Consider the following 19975-nt stretch of genomic DNA (forward strand, 5'->3'; position numbering starts at 1 on the left):
GTGTAGAGCCTGACACGGGGCTTGAATTCACGAACTGTTAAATCGTGACCTGAGCCGATGTCAGACGCTTAGCCAACTGAGCCACCCAGGCGCCTCTTATTTATTTGACTCTTGCTTCATTTTGGCAAGTGAGAAGTTTCTTTACCCTTGGCAAGTAAACTGGAAGCATAATAATTACTTTATATCCTATCCTATCATTGGACTAAATAGCTATTGGAAAAAACGTGTCTGCTGCTTTATAGTTTTTTATTAGTTAGGAAGACAGAAGCTCCAGGATTCATGTGAAGTCGCTTCACCAGAAAACTTCAAAAACTGTGTCTGGGCACCTGAATTCAGTGACAGCTCCCCTGAGATTTTGTTCTTGTTTTTTTCTTGATTTCCTTAATAATATTTAGAGACATTGTTATGGGATTATGGGAGGTTTATCACACAGTGGTTTTAAATAGTAAAAAAAATGTAATAACCTAACTGTCCAGTGTTAGAACACTAATTATATAGTACTTATATCCAATGGACTCAAAAGTATAATCAGTTTTTTAAATTGATACATGTGTATACACATCTGCTTTTAGGGCAGTGGCTCTTGGGATCCTAGCTGATTTTTGCTTTCTACTTTGTATCTGAAATTTGAATTTTTTTTTAACAAAACTGGTTTCTTACATAGAAATACAAATAAGATTAATCATCTGGATTTTTTGGAAATTCTGATATAGTAAAAATAGAGACTTGAAATGGGTTTGTGTATGGTAGGTAGAGCTCCATAACAATAAAACAGAAAGCCCTCATGGCATCCTAGTTGGTCTGTGTCTCTAACGAGTACTTGCTCTGGGTTAATATTAACGTCTAAGGTATGGGTAGTCTTAAATAAACCAATGAAAAGGTATTTAGCAGAATTTACCTTCTGCTGTCTCCCCAGAGTACCTGCTTTTCTCTGTGACTGCTTTAATGTCAGAAAAAGAAAAATGTTTGTTTGTTAGTTAGTTAGTTAGTTTGTTTGTTTGTTTGTTTGTTTATAGAGAAAGAGAGCATGTGTGGGAGCCTGTGAGTAAAGGGAGGGACAGAGGGAGGGAGAGAGAGAATCCCAAACAGGTACTGCACAGAGCCAGATGCAGGGCTTGATCTCATGAACCATGAGATCATTACCTGAGCCAAAATCAGGAGCCAAATGCTTAACTTACTGAGCCACCCAGGTGCCCCAGAAAATATTTTTATCTTACAGAGTTTCAGTGATTGTTACAACGCTATGTATAAGCTGTATGCTGTGCTCTTTTTGAAAACTACAAGCCCAGAATAGAATGCATTATCTTCTCAACCTGAAACAGCTGTTGATGCAGCATTCGTGTTTCTCTCATTCTTTCTTAGAACACCTAATGAAACTGTCCATGGAAGAACTTGTAGAATTTCTTCAGGAAACCCTGGCAAAGGATTTTTTCTTTGAAGATGACTTTGTAATAGAGCAACTTCAGATTTCTATGGTAGAACTGAAGCGCGCCAAATTAGACCTCCCAGAACCTGGTAAGAAATACTCAAAACACTTTATATCTAAATCATAATTAAAGTTGGGAAACACGGCGCAATGAACACAAGCCATTTCTGTTTCCGAACATAAGCATTATGCGTACTTGTGGATGGCAAGCTGCTTATGGCATTATGCTTATTTTAAGAAAAAGCAAACAAACGCATTAATGAAATCCGCCCCTCCTAGTAAAATAACTGTACTGTCCCTAGTTAAATTTAGAAGGTTTGGGTGGCAAATAATACTGATCAAGAGTAGTAATCATGGTGCTTTAACTGAACATAAACAATGACCTTTACTTTCATCACGTCATGTTGTAAAACCATAAGTAATAGCAGAGAAAGTAAAAGATCCATTTTGTAGAAGAGGAAATTGATACTGAAATGCTTATGTACAGAGCTACAGAACCAGCAGATGGCATTATTGACCCTGGAGTCCAAGTTTTCTGACTGCTGATCCAGGATTCCTTGCATTACATTGCTGTGTGGATAATATATTTATTTGCTTCTTTCTTTTTTAATTTTTTACAAGTTTATTTTTATTTATTTTGAGAGAGAGAGACAGCAAGCAGGGGAGGGACAGAGAGAGGGGGAGGCAGAATACCAAGCAGACTCGGCCCTGTCAGTGCAGAGCCCCATGCGGGGCTCTGACTCAGGAACAGTGAGATCATGACCTGAGCCAAAATCAAGAGTCAGACGCTTCACCGACTGAAATGCCCCTTTATTTATTTTTGAGAGCAAGAGAGACTGAGCACAAGTGGGGGAGGGGTAGAGGGGGAGGGAGAGGTAGACACAGAATCCGAAGCAGGCTCCAGGCTCCAGGCTGTCAGCACAGAGCCCAATGCAGGGCTCAAACCCATGCCATGAGATTATGACCTGAGCCGAAGTCAGATGCACAACCGACCGAGCCACCCAGGCTCCCCTTATTTGCTTATTTCAGTACAGCTTTCAGCACCTCCTATTAGATTATCTGCAGGGTGCTGTGGCAGAGACCCAACAACTGAAGAGAAGGACGTGGTCCTTGTGTCAAGGTGCACACAGGAGAGACAGAATTTATATAACTGATAACAAATGAAGTGTAAATAAATAGGATAAGTGGGGAAGGATCAAAGGAAGGATAGGATGGGAGGCAAGAGAAAAGAAAATGTGGAAATAGGATGGCAGCAAGAGTAACTCAGAGTATTACTTGACAGCGAATGATTTCCTGAGAAAAAGGCATTTTCGCCCATTTCCTTTCTTGCCTTTGTTGCACTGGAGGGTGTGGTAAGGGAGGAGGGAAGCTGAAGAGCCTGCGTGAGATTGAGGAGTTAACTGGGGTCAGGGGTTATGCCCTCAGGTAGAGTCAGACGGAACATTTCCCAGTCTCTGGGGCACATATTTTGGGGTCTTCTGGATATGTCTGTACGGATCAGGCAGACATACATTCGTGGAAGGCACATCCTTCTCCGTTTGGTGAAAACCAAGATGCTCTGCTTTTAGTTACTTAATTTTGAGGGTTCCTGTCAGCATTTCTCCAAGGTTCGTTCTGGGTCATCCAGATTCTCTAGAAAACAAAACGTCACAGCAATGACTGATTGTGGTCAGCAGCCTTGTGAAACAATCACCTTTGCTAAGTGAGGTTACCTTGTGTTCAGCACAATAATGTCCATTCCCCACTAATTCTTTACCTGGAACGGCAATGACTAACTGTATTCTTGCCACTTTAACATTTATTTTATTTTGTTAGTTTTTTAATGTTTATTTATTTTGAGAGTGAGAGAGTGAGCAAGAGAGGGGCAGAGAGAGAGAGAGAGAGAGAGGGAGGGAGGGAGGAAGAGAGAGAATCCCAAGCAGGCTCTGCACTATCAGCACAGAGATCAGCTCACAACTCGTTAATTGTGAGATCATGACCTGAACCAGGTCCAAGAGTCAGACGCTTAACCGACTGAACCGCCCAGGAGCCCCTAACATTTATTTTAAAATATCTTGCATTAGGGGTGCCTGGGTGGTTCAGTCGGTTAAGCATCCAACTTGGGCCCAGGTCATGATCTTGCGGTTCATGGGTACGAGCCCTTGTCAGGCCCTGAGCTGACAACTTGGAGCCTGGAGCCTGCTTCAGATTCTATTTCTCCTTCTCTATCTCTGCCCCGCCCCTGCTCATGCCCGCCCTCTCTCTCTCTCTGTCTCTCTCTGTCTCTCTCTCTCTCTCAAAAATAAACATTAAAAAAATTTTTACAATAAAATATCTTGCATTCTTTTAAAAAGAGTTAAGACAAGTTTTAGTAAAAGACATTTTACTGAATTTGTGCCCTGCAGCCTGCCCAGTGTTATCCTCTCGCAATTACTTCAAGCTCTATATGGAGCATGAAGATGGTTCAGTGATCGCTCTGGCAGGAAACTTTAATCTCCTCTCTGTCATCTTAAAAGGACACATGAGCGTGTTATTTCTTGGTGGCTCCTTTTGTGCTGCCTCCATTTGTAAGTTGTTTTCCCAGACCCACACAACATGCAGCATTTAAAATTGTTAGTTTATCTTTCTAGCTGAATAGAGTTTTCCATTGTTTTGACTTGCATTTCTTTAATTTTGATTGTCTTATTTTTATTGGACATTTTAATTTCTTTTTCTGTAAACTTCCCTGCTCATCTTCTGCTCCCTTTTCTATTGGTGTGTTTGTGCAAATTCTTCGTAAGTAAAGGAAATGGGCCAGTTTATTGTTATTGTGGATACTTTTCATATACAATTTTTAAAAATTTAATCAGTCTTTTTCTTTTAACAATTTTTTTAATGTTTATTTATTTTTGAGAGAGAGAGAGAGAGAGAGAGAGAGCGAGAGCGAGAGCGAGCGAGCAGGGAAGGGGCCGAGAGAGAAAGAGAGGCAGAATCCGAAGTGGGTTCCAGGCTCTGAGCTGTCAGCACAGAGCCTGATGTGGGGCTCGAACCCACAAACCGCAAGATCACAACCTGGGCCCAGGTCATGGATGAAACCCGGATGCTTCACCAGCTGAGCCACCAGGTGCCCCATCAGCCCTTTTCTTTATGGCATCCCACTTCTGTGTTCCACATGCTGAATGAAAAGGTTTTTGTTACCTGTATTTTCTCCTGTGACTTTTATGTCTTTATTTTTTTTCTGATTAAATCTTTAGCCCATCTAGAATTACTTGTGGTTTAAAGGAAGAGTTTTAAGGTGTGTTTTTAATTTCCACAGATTTATGAATTTTCCAATTTTGCTTCTGTTAATTGAATTCTTTCTTCATGCTGTTGTGGTCAGATAAGATACTCTGTACAGCATCTGTCTTTTAAAATCTGTTGAGACTTAATTTGTGACGTAGCATACCCTGTCTCCTAGAGAAGGACTCATACACTTGAGAAGAATGTGGATTCTGTAGTTGTTGGGTGGAGTGTTCCGTAAATATCTGTTAGATCTAGTTGGTTTACTGTGTTGTTTTCGTCCCCTGTGTGCTTACCTTCTCTCTGGTTGTTCTGTCTATTATTGTGGGCCACATATTGAAATCTCCAGCTGTTACTGTGCAACTCTTCCTCCCTTCTGTTCTGTCCGTTTGTGTATCATATTTTTTGATGGTCCATTATTAGGTGCATACGTATTTGCAATTATTGGATCTGCTTGCTGTATTGAACCTGTTATTCACATGCAGTGTCCTTTTTTGTCTTTTGTAACCTTTTTTAGATTTATAGTCTATTTTGTCCGATTGAGTATATCTACCCCTATTCCCTTTTGTTACTGTTTGCATGGAGTATGTTTTTGCATCCTTTCACGTTCAATCTGTTGGTGTCTTTTGATCTAAAGTGAAGTCTCCTGAGGGTAACATATACCTGGATCGTGTGTCTTTATCCATTCTGAAGTCTCTGTCTTTTGATTTAGGAGTTTAAACCATTTAATTACTGATAAGGAAGGACTTCTGCCATTTTGCCATTTGTTTTCTGTATACTTTATAGAATTTTGTCCCTCATTTCTTGGATTACTGTCTTACTTCCCATTTGATGGATTTTTTTAATTGTGAAATGTTTAAATTACTTACTTTCTTTTGTGTATGTTCTATAGCTCGTGTGTGCATGCGTGTGTGTTGGGGTGGGGGGGGTGGCAAAGGGATTACATTTACCATCCTGAAGTTATAATGCCTTAATTTGGACTTGGGGCAACTTTAATAACCTACAAAAGCTCTGCTCCTTTGCAGCCCCACCCCCAGCCCTCTGGTCCATCCCCAGCCCTTCCAGTTGACCTTTTCCACATTGCATCTGTATACGCTCTGTGCCGCAAAACGTAAAGTAGTAATTCTTTTAAGTGCATTGGTCTCTTCAGTCATGGAGAAAACAAAATGTGGAGTTACAAACCGAAGTTAAACAATACTAGCTTTTAGACAAACAAATGTGTTTTTTTAAGTATTATGCTCTTAAATTATGTAGAAAAACAGAATGTGGAGTTACAAATGATTTTTACAATGATAGTAGTTTTTATACTTGCCCCTGTATTTGCCTGTATTGAGATCTTGATTTTCTTTCATGGCTTGGAATTTCTGTGTAGTGCCCTTTCGTTTCACCCTGTGCCCTTGAGCATTTCTTTCTGGGCAAGTCCCAGAAAGCGTTCCCTCCACTTTTGCTTATCTGGGAATGTCTTAATTTTTCCCTCACTTTTGAAGGACAGTTTTGCCAGATACAGGACTCCTGGTTGATAGTTTTTTGTTTGTTTTTTGTTTTCCTTTAATGCTTTGAATATATCGGCCTCCTGCCTTCTGGCCTCCAAAGTTTCTGATAAAACACCTGCTTATAACCTTATAGGGATAACTTGTATGTGACAAGTTGCTTCTCTGTTACTGCTTCAAGATTCTCTCTTTGTCTTTTGAAAGTTTGATTGTAACGTGTCTCGGTGCGGGTTTCTTAGAGTTCATTTTATTCGGAGTTCTTTAAGCTTCTTGCTTGTTTATTTTCATGTCTTTACTCAGATTTGGGAAGTTTTCAGCCATTATTTTGTCAAATATTTATTCTGCCCTTGTCTCCCTCTCTTTCTCCCACAATGCATGTTTGTGTGCTTGATGGTCTCCACAGTCCCTTGGACTTCTGTTCCTTAGACTTCATAATTTCCATTGCCCTGTCTTCAAGTTTGTTTTTTTTAAATATTTATTTATTGTTGAGAGAGAGCAAGAGAGAGACAGAGTGCAAGTAGGGGAGGGGCAGAGAGAGAGGGAGACACAGAATCGGAAGCAGGCTCCAGGCTCTGAGCTGTCAGCACAGAGTCCGACATGGGGCTCGAACTCACAAACCGTGAGATCATGACCTGAACCAAAGTCAGATGCTCAACCGACTGAGCCACCCAGGCTCTCCTTTTTGTATTATTATTATTCAACGTTTTTTTTTTATTTATTTTTTTTTTTTTTATTTATTTTTGGGACAGAGAGAGACAGAGCATGAACGGGGGAGGGGCAGAGAGAGAGAGGGAGACACAGAATCGGAAACAGGCTCCAGGCTCCGAGCCATCAGCCCAGAGCCTGACGCGGGGCTCGAACTCACGGACCGCGAGATCGTGACCTGGCTGAAGTCGGACGCTTAACCGACTGCGCCACCCAGGCGCCCCTGTATTATTATTATTATTATTATTATTATTATTATTATTATTATCGTCGTCGTCATCATCATCATCATCATCATCATCATCCTGTCTTCAAGTTTGCTGATTCTTTCTTCTACCTGCTTAAATCTGCCTTTGAATATCTCTGGTGATTATTTCATTTATTGTACTTTTCAGCTTCAGAATTTCTTTCTGATTTCTTTTTATGTATTCTCTTTATTTATATTTCCATTTTGTTCATACATGATTTTCTTGACTTTCTTCACATCTTCCTTTAGTTCTTTGAGTTTCTTTAAGACAAAGTCTTTGTCCATTTTATTTGCCATTGGTCTTTTTCAGGGACATTTTCTGTTGGTTTAGTTGTTTCCTTTGAATAAGCCATATTTTCCTGTTTCTTTGTGTCTCTTGTGATTTTTTCGTTGAAAACTGGGCATTTGAATCTAATAATGTGGTAACTCTGGAGCTTTCTTCCCTTCCCCCAGGGTTTGCTATTGTTGTTGTTTTGGTTGGTTGTTTGTTTTATTGTGTAAGCTATCTCTTTGCTAAGGGTCAGCCAGAAGAGTAAACTTCAGGTCTTTTCAGGTCTTTTCTGAGCCTTTCTCTGGACTTTCTAATTTTGCCCTTAATATGTTGCAGTTTTTGAATATCCTAGTCTTCAATGTCTGGCCTCATAGAAAGGAAAAAATATATAAATAAGGGGAGAAAAAAGGGACTGGCCCTTTAAAGCCCCTGAAAATCACCTCAGGGTGCTTGCAACAGTGGGGTGAGGGGGAGGTGCAAGGAAAGTGGCCTCTCCCTCTTTTCTGCACCTCTCTGATGGAGGCAGCTATCAGCAGTCAGAGCCAGACCTCCAGTATCTGGAGGACACGTTTTCTTGCCCACCCTCGCTCCCTGAGCCTGGTGCAAACTGCTCTAGGAACAAGGTAAAGCTGCCTGCCCTGTGGCCGGGGCGGGGTAGAGTATGGGGTATTTCTGCAGTGCCCAGAACTGAAAGTGAACAACATTCACTGCCGTTACCTTCCCAGCCTTCTCCTGGCAGTTGCAGGCCTGCAGTGGGCACCAGAGTTCCAAGACGGTTCTGTCAGACACGTTCTGCCGGTGCGGTTGTTGTCCAGGTGGGGGGACAGATTCCTGGTGCTTATTCTGTCACCCTCCCAGCAGCTTTTCCTTGTCTCTGTATTTCTAATGTTGTAGAGCAAAATGGATTCCCTCACATTTTCCAAGATTCTAGATACACAGTTATCATCCAATAATAGTATTTTTCTTCCTCTTAAATACTTTTTATTTATTTTTCACCCCAGAGGGTATCACACTATTACTGTTTTTCAAATTAAGAAAAAAAGTAGATGTTGAGGGTTTTTTTTTTTTCTTAATGCGTTTTAGGCACAAATGAACAAATCTCTGTGTTTTTCTCTTTTTAAGACCTTCTTATATGGTGAATTTTATTAATGTATTTTCTAATTGTGAACCATCATTACACTCCTTGGATAAATTTCACTTGGTTGTGATAAATTATCCTGTTAAAGCTCTGATGTTTTATACTTGCTGATATTTTACTTAACTTTTTTGTTGTTATTCCTATGTGGGATTGCATAGCAATGAACTGAAACTTCTTTGTGTTACCAGGTTATGCTAGTATCATAGTATGGAAAGTTTCCTTCTTCCTCTGTGTTTTGGAAAATTTTATGTAGTATTAAAATTGTTCCTTAAGAGCTCAAAATATACTTATGAAACCGTTTTAAAAAGTCCGATATGCTTGTTTTGTGGGGAATCACTCTTTGATAACTTTATGTTTGCCTGGTTTTTGGTTATTGTTTTGTTACTCATTTTGTCTTCTCAGGCCAGTGTGCATCCTTTATATTTTCTTAGAAAATCGTTCACTTCAGTTTCTAAATGTATTTGTGTAAAGTTTCACAAAAGCTTTTCAAACATGTACAAAAGAAAAAGTGCTGAAGACCCTTCCCACCCCCATGTATCTATCACACAGCTTATTGAATAATTTTATTTTAAAGTTTATTATTTATTCTGAGAGAGAGCATGAGCGGGAGAAGGGCAGAGAGAGAGAGAATCCCGAACAGGCTCCGCGTTGTCAGTGCAGAGGCTGACACGGGTCTCAAACTCCCAAACCGTGAGATCATGACCTGAGCTAAAGTCAAGAGTTGGGACGCTTAAACCGACTGAGCTACCCATTCACCCCTGAATAATTTTTTAGTGAAAATAAAGACCTCATGGTATTTCACCCTAAATAGTTTAGTCTCCGTGTCTCAGAAACAAGGACTTTTTCCTGTCTAAGCATAGTGCCATTATCAAATCTAATTAAATTAACAATATAATTCTCAAATATCATCTAATATCAATTCCATATTAAAAGTTTCCAGTTGGCGGCTTAGTCAGTTAAGCGTCAGACTTCGGCTCAGGTCATGATCTCATGGTTCATGAGTTTGAGCCCCACGTTGAGCTCTGTGCTGTCAGCTCAGAGCCTGGAGCCTGCTTCGGTTTCTGTGTCTGCCTCTCTCTCTGCTCCTCCCCTGCTCTCTCTCTCTCTGTCTCTCTCTTTCTCTCTCTCAAAAATAAATAAAAACATTTAAAAAAAAGTTTTTAGTTGTAGGGTACGTGGGTGGCTCAGTCAGTTAAGTGTCCTTGTGCTGAGAACACGGAGTCTCTTTGGGATTCTCTCTCCCTCTCTTTCTCTATCTCCTCTGCTCATGCTGCTCTCTCTCAAAATAAATAAATAAACTTAAAAAAAAAAAAGAATTTTTTTTTAGTTGCAAAAACTTTTTAATTAGCAAGTGATCTGTGGCATAATGTTTTGCAATTATACAGATATCCACTTTCCTTTTGATCTTTCCCCGATGGTTTCAGCTTCCATTAATAATCCTTGCCGAAAACAAATATTTTATTACACGTCGTAAAGTAGGAATTTTCAAATTCCATTCTTTCTTTTATATTTATCAGCAGATTTTCTTCTGTAACAAAGCATTTTTTCTCCTTTATCAGCTGGGGCTCTTTAGTTACCTTAAGATATATTTTCTCCTGAAAAAACAGAATAAATGCTTAGCTGTTTTCTTTTACCAGTTTTCAGAGTTAGGAGTTGATGTTCTTGATTATCTCCAGTGGCAGAAAATGAGCTTTTGTTTTGGCTTTCTCGTTGTGAATCCATGGAATTTGATATATTCTTAATGTTTCAATGAGATATAATTATTATTGTTTTAATGTTCACATTGTTCTCAGTTTGGCCAGTGGGATCTCCCTTAAACTGATCCTGTGTTCTTCTGACTCAACACTATTAGTCTTTGAATACTTCTTTGCTTTTATGTGCAACAAGATATTTCTATCTTACCCTAAAAAATCCCTTATTCCTCAGTTTTATTACCCGATTTACAAATGTATCCTCATAAGAACTCTAGGTAATCTTTGTGGTATATTGAGTGAAGTATGAAGACTTTCCATTACTTCAGTTTGGGGAATATTCAAGTCCTTTTCCTTTGCTTTTACATAAAAAACTTGTGTTTAAAGCGCATATATTTACATAAACGTGCACAGCTTTTTTGTGGCTGTCTTTTATCGTCAGACATTTCCTTCTCTTCCTAATTTGCGGACACCGTTTATCGTGTGTCCTTGTTGGTGCTGTTAGTCTTCATTTGTTATGAGTATTTCAAGCCTTTTACGTCGCTCATCTGCTTTCCGGCCATTTGTGTCCTATCTTATGTTGTTAATTCTATCATGCCTTTCTTGTTGACCACTGCTAGTAGTAAACGTGTATAAAGTAGTTGGAAAGTTTCAGCTCTCCATCCCTTCATGTGAATCAACTCTGAAGACCCAATTTAAATAAAAGTACATTTAGTTGACACAGTACTGAAATGACATGCATCGCTTCTGGCATACCCCATTGGCTTGCCATCTTGAGGTGGAATTATCCCTTGGATCTCCTCAGCTACCTGTCTTCTGTTCGCATTGGCTAGGATTCTCTCACTTAGGGAGGTTGCTCTGGGTGGAAAGCCTGTGTTGATCCACTGTGACTGCCCGTGTGGCCCGGCTATAGCTTATGACCATACGACCTAGAAGAATCAAGAGCACGTTTTTCTTAGAATAATTGAGAGAACCACTTCTATTTTAGGTATCAGAAAACGTGAAACTTAAGGAACCTTTTTAAGAAAGGAAAGCATTTTGTTGCTTTTAGCTGTGGTACATGTCCTTTTCTGTCCTAGGGCAATTTGGATTATTTTGTTTATAGCAAAACTTTGCCAGTTTCAGAATTGCCATTTCTCTTTTGTATGTTATTTTGTAATGGTAATCAAAATTTTGGGCTGGAATGTAGGAAGGAGATGTTTATTTTTCCCATTTCTCCTGTGTATTTCTGATCATGGTAAAACATTCAACTTTACCCCATCTTCTTCTTTTTTTTATTTTTTTTAATGTTTATTTTTGAGAGAGAGAGAGAGAGAGAGAGAGACAGAGTGCGAGTGGGGGAAGGGCAGAGAGAGGGAGACACTGAATCTGAAGCAGGCTCCAGGCTCTGAGCTGTCAGCACAGAGCCCAGCATGGGACTTGAACCCACGAGCTGTGAGATCATGGCCTGAGCCAAAGTCTGACGCTTAACTGACCGAGCCACCTGGGCGCCCTTTACCCCTCTTCCAAAATCTTCTCTGCATTACCCCAGCTTATTAGCAGTCCATTCACTGTCCGTTCAGACACCAAGTTCTGTGTTTCTTTTGATTCCTCGTCTCTCTCTAGCGTCCCCCTCCTCTCCAGCCTCACTAGCAGGGCTGTGTCGCCCGCCCTGGAAGCCCTGACTCCCATGTTGCTCACCTCCTTGTCTTGCCAGAGTGACTTTGTGAAATGGCCAGCTGTTCAGGGGACACTTCCGTGCTGAAGGAAGAAGATCCAGACTCCTTAGTTTGACCCAAGATACTCTCCCAGTCTGCTTGTTTTTCCTACTTCTATCCTTCCTCCCCTCTGTTACCCCCAGACACTTCTGACATAGTAACAACAAGAGCGGACTTTGGAGTCCCACATGATAGACGCCTTGCAGTATGCTTTCTTTACATACACATGTCAAGTTTTTTTCAACAGCCCGTTGCGATAAGGTACTTATTGATGCAAATTTATTAGTATCCTTCAGGATAACTTTTGGTGCACAGAATTATTTAGGTTCCTAAAATTAGTATTTAATTTCTTACAGTTACAAATCCAGAAACCTAGTTCTTCTTTAGTTTGTTAATTCAGCTTACAAAAGTTAGTAGACGTGGGAAAAATTACCATGCTCTCTCTTTTTTTTAATTTTTTTATGTTTATTTATTTTTGAGAGAGAGAGAGAGAGACAGTGTGAGCAGGGGAGGGGAAGAGAGAGAGGGAGACACAGAATCTGAAGCAGGCACCAGGCCTGTCAGCACAGAGCCCGACACGGAGCTTGAACCCACGAACTGTGAGATTGTGACCTGAGCCGACGTCGGACGCTTAACCGACTGAGCCACCCAGGCACCCCAAATTACCATTCTCTTTTAAAGGGAATGTTAATGTTTGGTTAATGTTAATGTTTGGTACAAATAAACTTCTACAAACGTTTTAAATTGCATTTATAAATTTAATATGTACAATCCCTTAAACATGTCAACTTTTAAATTAAAAACAAAATCTTCCCTAGTTCTTAAATAACTTCTACATCTGATAAATTTAAGAATTTGCTGAACCTTGAGTCCCTTAAAAATTTGTTACACTCCTGTTTATACATTTCAAATCGTAAGTTCGAATCAGTGACTTTCAATTGGCATGAAAAGGCAATACTAAATATGAACAGATTCCTTAATGCAAAAATACAGAATTAATCCTGTGTTTAATTCTCTTCAGTTTTTCTATAGTTAGTTCTAGATCTTTGGGAATTAAAAAATGTATGTCAGATAAATTTGGAAGGTACTTTGTTAGTTGGAATGTAAACCAGGACTCCAACTGAATTCTCGTCAGTGACCGAACTCGCAGGCCAAACCACTTTTTCTTATTGCTGGGTCCACACCCATCAGGTCCTTGGCCACGTAGTCCAGACACCGTGGGTGCCCCTTGTGCACAACCTCGTTCTTTCTTCTCCCTGAGGAAGTCTGCCTTTCCACCCAGGAGGATTGGACTTTGCGTTTTTTTGGTCTTTTATTTTCACCTTGTACCTTTCAAAGGTCTCTGAACATGATAGAACCCCCCCTCTGTTCTTTTGGTTTTTATCTGGAAGGGCCATAATTCTTACATTAAGTGGCACTTGTTTTAATTTTGAAAAGCTTTCATGGTCATTCTGGCATCAGTGTCAGTAGTAGTAACCTAGAGGTGAGGAAATGGGCTACGGGGCGAAGTATTGCCCAGGGTCACATAGCTGGTGACCAGCCTGACTCCAAAGCCAGCACCAGACATCACAGCAGACGCTGCCGCTGATAGTCACGCCGCTGTGTTGTGCGCCCACAGTTCTGTGCCTTAGGACGTGCTACTCCCCAAGAACGCCCAGGACGCTTCCCCAGGTCCCTGTGCCCACATCCATTCCGTTCAGTTTTCACGACTTGGCTTAAGCATCGTCTCCTCCAGAAGCCTTCCCAGCTACCCCCAGCCTCCCAAACCGCACAGCCGGATCAGCGGGATTTTGTGCCAGGAGCACCTCCCCGCCCCGCACTCCACCCCCCTGCGTATGCTTGCAGAGCTGTGCTTCTCCTGTTCCTCTGACATGTGTGTTGGACAGCGAGTTCTAGAGGACAGTGACCACGTCTTCGTGTCACCAGCACACATTTCAGTGCCCGGCATATATGTAATAGGCATTTGGCCAATAATTTTTTTTTTCAACGTTTTTTATTTATTTTTGGGACAGAGAGAGACAGAGCATGAACGGGGGAGGGGCAGAGAGAGAGGGAGACACAGAATCGGAAACAGGCTCCAGGCTCCGAGCCATCAGCCCAGAGCCTGACGCAGGGCTCGAACTCACGGACCGCGAGATCGTGACCTGGCTGAAGTCGGACGCTTAACCGACTGCGCCACCCAGGTGCCCCAATGGCCAATAATTTTTAATGAACAAATGAAGCTTCAATCTATTTTTTAGATAATAAAAGCCTGTCATCTACAAAAGGCTAGCATGAGGCAGTTTTTTGAGGTCCTGGAACTATTTCGTATTCTCATTACATAGACATACACAAACAGGTCCAACTGTGTCGTTTGTCAATTAAAAAAGTAAGAAACTCTTTCCCGCTTTTTGAGCGTTTAGATGGGTTTTCACTTTTGTTTATATAATAGAAACTGATATTGCGCCATTTTTTACTGTGTATATATGAATTGAAACACTAGGAAACAAAAATTATTTCACAAAGATCTATGGAATGTGTGTGGCATTAAATACGTTTATAATGACAAATGTGTTTAAGTAATTCTCTGCCTCACCTCTCTTTCAAATTTTGTCTGATGAGAAAAAAAGTCAAGCCTATGAACCTAATTACCATAATTAAAAAAATATTTTTAAAAAAATTCTCAGCTATAAATTAGAAAGCAAAATACAGCAAAACCTTGGTTTGCGAGCATAATTTGCGAAACATGTTTGTAATCCAAAGCACTTGGGTATCAAAGCGAATTTCCCCATAAGAAATAACGGAAACTCAGAGGATTCGTTCCACCACCCCAAAATACTCATATGAAAATGATTACAGTACTGTCATATAATACAAAATAATATAGAACATACAAACTCTAAAGAAAAATAAATGAACCTGCACTTGGAAAACCTTCGTGGCCAGTGTGAGGGGGGCAAGAGAGGAGGGGGATGGCTTCCACTGTCACCAGTGGAGTCCCTGCTCTCGTTGGCTCAGTGGAACCTTTTTCTGCATGGGAGCCATTGTGTGCACTTGCACAGATGCTCCCCACTGCACAGTAGTAACAAGCCTGTCATACACTGTAATGAGTGGAACCGGTAATAAGGCAGCAGAGGCAGGCAGCCTAACCTGGAATGGAGCAAAGCATTCCTGAGCTCACTCTTGTCTGGAAAAGCAAAAGACTGTCCATAGGTGCTTGGAAGTGACAAGAAATATGCTAGTGCCAATTGTGGGCACCTTCCAACATTCTGAAAAATCACTGATTTCTGCCAAATGCTGCAGCCTGAGGCCAAGCATCCAAGCATAGGAGACGACCACCCACAATCCCAGAGAGAGAGAGAGAGAGAGAGAGAACTGTTGGCTCAGCTGTGATCATGTGACATTCAGGGTCATGTACTACTTGTATTGTAAGACATAGCTTACTTATCAAGTTAAAATTTATTAGAAATGTTTGCTTGTCTTGCAAAACACTCACAGAACAAATTACTCGCAATCCAAGGTTTTCCTGTATTTCTTTGGTCACTTATAGAAGGGGGTATAGAAGGGTTGAAGCCTGTAATAAATAATGCTGGAATTGCATATTTTTCTGGCTAAGGGTACATTAAACAGATATAAAGCCATTTGAATTTTCAGGTATATTTTGAAATCACTGATTTTGTGACCATATTTTCAAACTCGGTTGGACTCAATATTGGATCTGGAGAGGAGTAAGATGACTCTTCCCCAGAATAATTTTCCTGACAACAGCCCCTACCATTTCTTACTGAAAACTGTTAGAACAGTCAGACTGCATATATTCTGTTGTTGAAATTTGTAAGTAGGATATTGTTTACAAGAGAGAGAGCACTTGGGTGCATAGGAGCCTATAATGCCTCTTAGACAATTAATCTGTAAGGCTTGTAGTTGAGTGTGGTGTCCACTGGGTGGCGGCACAGACCTGAGTAAAATCAACAGTGAACAAACCTGAGGGTATTTGAGGGACTCTTCTGTATTTTTTTTTTTTTAAGGGATGGCTAGAGTATTCTTTTTACTTACTTTTTTTTTTTTTAAAGAAAAAGTTAAAAAAAAGCAACTAATAAACTTTTTTGCCTTTACTCTGAAATATATCAAGTTGGTACTGGCATGAAAATACCATTTTTGATGAAATGCTGGTGAAAAATGTTATTAATGTGGTATTTTCATAAAGCTGTCTCACTGTTATATATGATAGGAACTGTGGTGCTTTCCTACCCTTTAAGAATAGGGCAGTAATTCTTTTAAACACCTATGTTTTTAAGAAAAGAAGAATTTAAATTCTAGGCAGGCAGCTATAGTGGGATGAGCACACACAGTATTGTGGCTACTGAAAAGAAGTTCAGAACGAAAGTATGGATAATAAATATTAATACATATTGCCTGTGTATAGCCATCTGCGTTGACATCAGTTATGCTTGAATCTTGTAGTTACACTCCATTGTGTAGGGGTGAAAGGAGACAGGTAAACCAAGCAAAGCCAAGTACAGCAGTGTTAGTGCATATGTGTGTGGCAGGGTTCAAGTCGGTTCAGATGGATCTAAGGAGAGCTTGTGCGAGAATGTTTAATGCTTATTTGAATCGACTTTTGTGGGAAAAGGGCAAGCGTATTTATTAGGATATGAAAATATTCTTGGTGATGGCATTTGTCCTTCCTGACGGGTCTACAGAGATATCTTCAGCTCAGTGAAAGTGGAACAGTTCATCTTCAGAAAAGAATTGCCTTTACAGCAGTGTTCAGTAGAGTTTTCTTCCAGACTCCATAATTACCGAGGTCGGGTCGCCCTGGCACAAAGTCCTTGAGTTTTGGCATTGCCGTTGGAATGGAGAGGCCTCTGCCCTGCCCACTTTTTGTGACACACGAGCAAATCCCCGCCCAGACTTGAGCAGCCCCAGGAAGGGAGCCGCTTCTCGGCGCCTCGGTTCCCTGTGGAACCGTCTCCACCTTCTGCCCCTCTGCTCCGCTTCCTTCTCTTTGTGGCCCTCTCCCTAATTCTGCCTCACGGCGCCCCCCCTCCCCCCTCTCTCCTGCTTTCTTTCCCTCTTTTCTTTTCAGTCACTTCTCCCTGCCCCTTCTCATTCCGGCTGCTCTCTTGAGACACAGCCCTACTCCACAGCCAGTGTCGCCCCGAGGGCCAAGGACCTGCACTGAAATGCAGACCGCGTGTGTACATTTGAGCATCGTTGGGTCACTGAGAATTATACACTGGTCAGAGTGTTTGGTCAGTTATGGGAATAACTTGAACGTGGCCCAGTCCCACAGTGTCCTCAGTCAGCAGGTATTTATTATGGAAGGTAGATGTTGATGCCAGGATCGGGCGCCATGTATTACCTCCACCTGTTGGTCTTTCCTGCCCCCAGGTCACAGATCACTACGGCAAGGAGGTGTGACCGGCCACTGTTTTAAATTAAACATATCCTAGCCTGCTGTTGAGCCCGGCACCTGTGAATATCCAGATCTTCCCTGGTCTTGCTTGTGTTATTGTCTTTAAAATTGGAAGGCATTGGGTTTTCCAAGTGCCTACACTTTGGAAGGCTCCTTCTTATATCGTGTACTTCCTCTTTCCCATTGTTGTACCTTCTTCTGTGCTTACTGGAAATCTCCGATCTCTGTAGGGGGCAAAGAGGCTCTGTCCTCTAAATGTCTTTGTACATTCGAAGCATTCACCCTCTACCTGCTACAAGGCCCTAGTACCTATTGAGAAATTACCGCTTAGGAATTAATTAGATACAGTGTCATTTTGTCTGCACCAGATTTTTTTTCTCTCTAAACCCTGCTACGTCTAATTTCTTAGCTGGTAGATCTTGGGTATTAATAACCATTATGTGCACCAAAAACCGTAAAATACCTAGGAATAAACCTAACCAAAGAGGTGAAAAATCTATACACTGAAAACTATAGAAAGCTCATGAAAGAAATTGAAGAAGGCACAAAAAAATGGAAGAATACTCCATGCTCCTGGATAGGAAGAACAAATACTGTTAAAATGTCGATACTACCCAAAGCAATCTACATATTCAGTGCAATCCCTATCAAAATAACACTACCATTCTTCACAGAGCTAGAACAAACAATCCTAACATTTGTATGGAACCAGAAGAGACCCCGAATAGCCAAAGCAATCCTGAAAAAGAAAACCAAAGCTGGAAGTATCACAATCCCGGACTTCAAGATGTATTACAAAGCTGTAATCATCAAGACAGTATGGTACCGGCACAAAAACAGACACTCAGATCAAGGGAACAGAATAGAAAGCCCAGAAATGGACCCACAAACATATGGCCAACTAATCTTGAACAAAGCAGGAAAGAATATCCAATGGAATAAAGAGTCTCTTCAGCAAGTGGTGCTGGGAAAACTGGACAATGACATGCAGAAAAATGAACATGGACCACTTCCTTACACCATACACAAAAATAAACTCAAAGTGGATGAAAGACCTAAACGTAAGACAGGAAACCATCAAAATCCTAGAGGAGAAAGCAGGCAAAGACTTCTTTGACCTCGGCTGTAGCAACTTCTTACTCAACACGTCTCCAGAGGCAAGGGAAACAAAAGCAAAAATGAAGTATTGGGACCTCGTCAAGATAAAAAGGCTTCTGCACGGCAAAGGAAACAATCAGCAAAACTAAAAGGCAACTGATGGACTCGGAGAAGACATTTGCAAATGACATAGCTGATATAGAGCACCCAAAGTCTATAAAGAACTTACCAAGCTCAACTGATAAATTTAGAATGAGTCCTACTCTTTAGATTGGAGGTTGAATAACTCTAGCCCAAAGGACAAATCTGGCCGGCCACCTGCCTTTTTTTTAATTTATTTATTTATTTATTTATTTAATTTTTACTTTTTATTGACATAGTTGGTCCATACCCTGTTTTTTTTTTTGTTGTTGTTACATGAAATTTATTGTCATATTGGTTTCCATACAACACCCAGTGCTCATCCTAACAGGTACCCTCCTCAATGCCCATCACCCACTTTCCCCTCCCTTCCACCCCCCATCACCTGTCTTTTAAATAAAGTTTTATTGGAAGACAAAAAAAAAAAGTGTCTCTAAAGAAGCCTTAACTTGAAAGTACAAGTGGGTAAACCAAAGCCTGGAAGTCAATGTCTATAAGAGGTTAAATTTTGACCTTGAGATGGGGACATTATTCTGAATTATCCAGGTGTACCTTAAATGCAATTACATGTATCCTTGTGAGAAGGAGGCATTAGAAGGTCTGACACACATAGAGGAGGAGGTGATGTGAAGAGATGGCAGAGAGCTGGTGGAAGATGCTGGCCTTGAAGACTGATGTGGCCACAAGTCAATGAATGCCAGTAACCGCCAGAAGTTGGGAGAATCGAAGAACTGGTTCTACTCTAGAGCCTCTGAAGGGAATGTGGCTCTGTCAACACTTGGATTTTGGCCCAGTGATACTGGGTAAGCTCTTCTGGCCTCCAGAACTGTGAGAGAATAAGGTTCTGATGTTTTAAGCCATGAATGAATGAATGAATGAATGTATGAATGAATTAACCATTATGTATCTGTACTATTTATATGAACGGTATGTCATTACTCTAATTCATATTTATTACATATGAATGAATGGACATTTTGTCAACACCTTACTTGTGATTCCCTTACTATCTTAGATACTAGAGGTATGAATACAAAAGGAGAAGTTACTTTAATTAGGTTATTGTCTACTAGGGGAAAGGGAAATGTGTCGTGGGCTACCATGAAAGAACTTAGAGATGCTAGTTTTTTGACATTTTAGAACAGTTGCAGAAGTTTTTCTCCACTGGGTCTCTTGCCCATTCAGGAAGTGGAACATGTTAAAGTTTTCTTTTACTTCTATGATGTGTAGATATGCAGAATATTAATGTCCCTTCCTTAGAAAACTTTCTGTACTGACTTGAATATAAAGTAGTGTTAAATGTAAGGTGAATACTTTTCTTACCCTTTATATTGAAAAAATTAAATCTCCGACGTATGTATGTAAGACACATACCCTTCCATTTTGTTTCATGCAGGAATTACCACCTTGGTCTCCCCCTTACTTTTGTCTCAATC

The 19975-nt window shown here is 40.7% G+C and overlaps 1 protein-coding gene across 9 annotated transcripts in view; it reads left to right on the top strand.

Moving 5' to 3' along the window:
* Positions 1-19975, top strand: part of USP6NL (USP6 N-terminal like) — a 231352-nt gene that overhangs the window by 201629 nt on the left and 9748 nt on the right. For all 9 annotated transcript variants that reach the window (XM_058681929.1, XM_058681928.1, XM_058681930.1 and 6 more), the window contains one exon: positions 1363-1515. In XM_058681929.1, coding sequence (XP_058537912.1) covers positions 1363-1515 — 153 coding nt within the window. The remainder of the gene's footprint in view (positions 1-1362; positions 1516-19975) is intronic.

This window comes from Neofelis nebulosa, chromosome 8 (assembly GCF_028018385.1).
Source record: "Neofelis nebulosa isolate mNeoNeb1 chromosome 8, mNeoNeb1.pri, whole genome shotgun sequence".
Lineage (NCBI taxonomy): Eukaryota > Metazoa > Chordata > Mammalia > Carnivora > Felidae > Neofelis > Neofelis nebulosa.